Raw genomic sequence first — 5,000 nt, 5'->3', positions numbered from 1 at the left:
GATCTACTTGCGAACACAAACACATCGAGTGAAACCTATACACACCCCTATACCGGGGGTGTAAAAATCCTATTAGCTGTATGTCAGCGGCACAATGCAACCAGAACCAGCGTTTATGTGGAGTGATCGGGTGCTGGTCACTACCGCGAGCGTCACTACCGCGAGTACCACTACCGCGTCTCACACTAAAGTTGTGTTTCCGTACCCGCGACAGCGTTTTTCCAGCGGTGCGACGAAAATCAAGCACATAGAAAATGACCAGGAGTGTTTCCACACGCGCGACGCGTTAGCGGCGCGACGCGATTTTTTTGAAAGGGTCCTGGAGCGATTTTTTCGCGTTGGAGTTTACAGATTTTACCGCATGTTTAAAACGCAAGTACGGAAACACGTCACGCGTTTGCGCGCGTTTTCTTTTGTCGCTGCCGCTGTCGCGGGTACGGAAACAGAACTTACCGCGAGTACGACACTACCGCGAGTACGACACTACCGCGAGTATAACACTACCGCGTGTCACACTACCGCGAGTATAACATTACCGCGTGTCATTTTATGACTTCCATGGCTGAAGGCAAAGGTTGAAATGTTTCCTTGAAATATAAAACAAAAAGGCCTGGTCTGTTCTCTGAACACTAATTCAATGTTTGTCATGCTAACCAAGAACTCAAAACGATCAGAACACACTATCAGAATACATATAGAATGGGTTGCTTCCAATCAAAGCCGTTAGAACACAAACTCACAAGAAGTAAGTTTGCATGCGTTCTCTCTACGGTTATGGTACTCGCGGTTGTGGTACGCGCGGTAGTGTGACACGCGGCAGTGTTATACTCGCGGTAGTGTCGTACTCGCGGTAGTGTGACACGCGGTAGTGTGACACGCGGTAGTGTGACACGCGGTAGTGTCGTACTCGCCGTAGTGTGACACGCGGTAGTGACGCTCGCGGTAGTGTCGCATAACCGGAGTGATCTGGAAAGGTGTCAATCTCTCTCTCTCTCTCTCTCTCTCTCTCTCTCACACACATACACACACACACACACACACACACACACACACACACACATACTGATGTCATCTGACTTACTTGGTATCACAAAAGGTGCTGCCTTCCAAGAAGGTGTGGGGACCGACACAAAATAGGCTGGTTGTGGGGTCCGTCACAGAGAAATTAGGTCGAAAGTGGGGTCCGACACAGAAAGTGGGGACCGACACAATGAATTATGGGAACCGTCACGCCTACGTCACAAAAGTGTGGGGGGACCGAACACAGCCAATTTCACTGACTACTTTTGTTGTTTTTATTATTACGGCTGTTTGGATGGCCCTACAATCTTGAAACTTGGGCTGTCTGCTACAGACATGTTGAACTTTTTGCTGGACCAACGACAGTTCCAAGCAGGCATTTTTTGGTAGGATATTTCTTGCCGATGCTACGAATTATGCAGTTTTGCAGTAAAGTGGAAGGCATTCTACCTAATAACGGCTAAAATATCAAAAACCTTCAATCCAACAGCACCTAGGCATGTAGTGTAAACACTCACAGATCTAACAAGACCATTCTCAGAGAGCAACATTGCGTAATACTACCATAAATGGATGTTTTGTCCGCGAATTTTGGCGTGTGGGAACCGAGTGGGAACCGAACACAAAGGGTCAGGGCACCGAACACAAAGCGTAGGGGAACCGTCACAGTGTCACCGGTGTGACAAACCCGGCAGTTATTTCCGAACATCGTCGATTGACAAACTCAGTCTGCCAAGAAACAAAGGGGAGTAACTCAGTAAGGTCTCTAAATATCCACAACAGTTTTGCGGAACCAGTCTCCTGACACCTGGGAGAATAATAAGAAAGACGTCAACCCTGTTAGTGTTTGGTTATTTTCATGCCACTTATTCCCTCGGATGCCACGAGACTGGTTACGCATAACTCTCTCACCATTGTTTGTTTAAAAATGAAGAGCGCTTTCTTCCCATTGCCTTGTAGATCTCGTCATTGGTGCTCCGAATCACTAAGTGATGATTCTCAGAATTCTGCAGCAACACAAGCTATCAAAGTATCACATTCCACACCGTTTCTTGGCTCATGTCCCAAGGTCTGTATGTTTAGGTCACTTACAATCATGTTTCCACAGCAGATATTCTTCAGATTTGTTCTTCATGTATAATTGCACACACACACACACACACACACACACACAGAAAGAACTAATTTACATCAATAGAAAAATTCTAATGACACAGAAAACGGAATGCAATGTGTTTTTCAGGCTTTAATTATGCACATAGCTTTACAGACTTCCACCTATACACTGTGCACTATAAGTCCAAAATAAATAAATCGGATCTCCAAAGACAAAAGAACTAGCCTACAAATCACTTGTCCGACCAATAGTCGAGTACGCTTGCACAGTCTGGGACCCGCACAAGATCAAAGAGGTCAGTCAGATTGAAAAAGTGCAGCGTAGGGCAGCTCGTTTTGTTCTCAACAGACACAAACAGACGGCCAGCGTGGACGACATGCTCAACGAACTAGAGTGGCCCTCGCTAGAAGAACGCAGGAAAGAGGCCAGGCTCTCCATGCTGAAGAAGATCACATCGGGATCCGCACATGTGAGGTGCGAGGAGCTACACCTACTCGCCCCAAGGGCTAGAAGAGGAGTCCCCACAGAGAGACAGCAATTCAAGCGGATCCCAGCGAGAACAAACTACAGAAAGAACAGCTTCCTCCCAAGAACAATCAGGGACTGGAACGAGACCCCTTCATCCCTCCTCCTCTCACACCCCCAGGCCCCAGACTCCTGCACTGCGCAGGAGTCGAGTTCCTGCATTGTGCAGGAACTCCCCAGCCCCCAGTAGATTCTAGCTAGGTTGTTTTTTTTTTTTTTTTTTTTTTTTTTTTTTTTTTTTTCTCACTCTTTGGAATCTGCAACCCTCCACAATGTGACATAATGGTCAGCCAAAATGACCGTGGTCACAATATGGAAGAAGAAGAAGAAGAATAAACAAATCAGTATCTTAACTAATAACTTGTTAAGTCCTAAACGAATACACATACCAAAGCAGCAGTTGGGCCCATAAATAGTGAAGCTATTGTAATGTTAACCTTGAAAACACATATTTCACCTTTTCTACTTCATGTTTACCATGCACATGTTTCGTCTACTTTGATTATCAAACCGTCTCCAAAATGAAAGTACATGACATTGTACAGTATACTCTACGGTAATCTAACCAAGTGGGCAAAACACTTGAATTACCTTTGGAGACATGAAGTGAGTTTCGGCTAAATCTATAGCCCTATAAAAAGTGTTCCATGTGAACACCAAGATTTGCAAGAGCACAGCAGGGCTGAAGTACACGAAGCGAAACTGGGTGCCACCCAAGCCGGTGCTACGCAGCCGCTGGGTCGGATTGGTTGAAATTGAGATTTGTTGTGTTTTCAACCAATCAGCCCCCGCAGTTTTGTTCCCACCCAGTTTCGCTTAATGCACTTTAGCCCAGGAAACACTAGCAGTCAGACCCTGACACAAACAGCTCTATACAATCCACAGGTGAAAAGTCTAGCCGACTCAATGAATGTTTTAGCCAAAATTAGTTCATCTGAAGGTTGGCAGACAACTTTGCAGAGCAGCTGCTGTGAAAGGGAGACTACATGTATACAGTATAAACACGTTTTGCACATAGAAATCACACATATCCCAACTCACAAGGCTAAGGCACTGTTTGTGTTTGAACGTGTATGCATGCTTTTCTTTACTAGAGCTTTGATTTTCCTCTCATTCATGTGGGGTTGCCTTACCACACTGACATCATTGCAATGGTACAAACTGACACAAATAGTACATGATTATTCAAACAGACCAAAATGCTGGCAGCTTTACACATGTACAGTACTGATTCTTTTTTGCACAGACACCAGTGTGTTAGTTACAAATCATGAGAATATCAAATTCGCACATCTGTGCAAGTGTACATGAGAAAATGTTATATACAGAAATCATTTGAGCCATATTCCATGGCAAAAAAGAGGTTATAAATACACGTAGTAACACAAACGCCAAGTTCTACTGGAAGACATAAGTAAATGCTTTTCAGCAACAATAGCACAGAGGCAGTTTCCTTTTTACAAAGTCCAACACAAACTCAGGAACATGTGAACCACTCAAACATGATGAACACTACAAGACACTCTTTACACTTTTCATATTCTAATTCTATATAAAGGCATTTACTTCTTCCTTGGCCTAGAAATTGCCTCAAGTTCCTTTCATCACAAGGAAAGGTTTGGTTTGGTTTGTAACCCACCCCTCACACAGAAAAAGAAACAAACAACAGAGATTTCAATGCCTCATCAGTGTTCTCTCAAAACAATGAGGTAGCTTTAACACTTTGGTCAATCAAAATCATATCTAATGGTCAATCAAAATCATATCTAATTCAACCTGTTGCGGCCTACACAATTTGAACACGTGTCATCTCTGTAAAAAAAAAAAAAAAAAAAAAAAAAAGAGGAATAATTAAATGCCCAACCAATGTGTAGCCTCAAAACAGTGAGCTAGCTTTAAACACTTCGGACAATGGAAATCATATCAAATTCAACCTGTTGCGGCCTACACAATTTGAACACTGATTATCTGAGTAAAAAAAAAAAGCAAACAAAAACCAAGAGCAAGAAACATGTGTGTCGATTATTCAGTGTTAACAATATTTGGACACTGATAATCTTTAAAATAAATAAAATAAAAAAGGAAAAAGAAGATGAAATAGGGCAAGACACACTAAGATGAACTCTTATTGCTCCGGCGGCTACGACGACTCCTGGAGACGACAGGGGAGGTAACTACTACTGGTTGTGCCATCTCCTCCACTTGTTCTTCACTCTGCACAAGAGAAGATACGTCATGAACAATCTATTACTGCATAATTTATCATTATCGAAAACTGATACGTTCAAAATTTTTTGAGGAGGAACACTATTTAACACACCCAAAGGTGGAACTAAAA

General features: G+C 43.3%; 1 protein-coding gene across 1 annotated transcript in view; it reads right to left on the bottom strand.

The window, feature by feature from the left end:
* Positions 1-2,999: 2,999 nt before the first annotated feature.
* The window catches only part of LOC138970564 (condensin-2 complex subunit D3-L-like), a 52,934-nt gene continuing 50,933 nt past the window's right edge, over positions 3,000-5,000 (bottom strand). The window contains exon 45 of the mRNA XM_070343030.1: positions 3,000-4,876. Within this exon, the coding sequence (XP_070199131.1) occupies positions 4,775-4,876 (102 nt within the window). The 3' untranslated portion in view covers positions 3,000-4,774. The remainder of the gene's footprint in view (positions 4,877-5,000) is intronic.

The sequence above is a fragment of the Littorina saxatilis genome, linkage group LG7 (assembly GCF_037325665.1).
Source record: "Littorina saxatilis isolate snail1 linkage group LG7, US_GU_Lsax_2.0, whole genome shotgun sequence".
Lineage (NCBI taxonomy): Eukaryota > Metazoa > Mollusca > Gastropoda > Littorinimorpha > Littorinidae > Littorina > Littorina saxatilis.
This window is presented reverse-complemented; position numbering and strand designations above follow the sequence as displayed.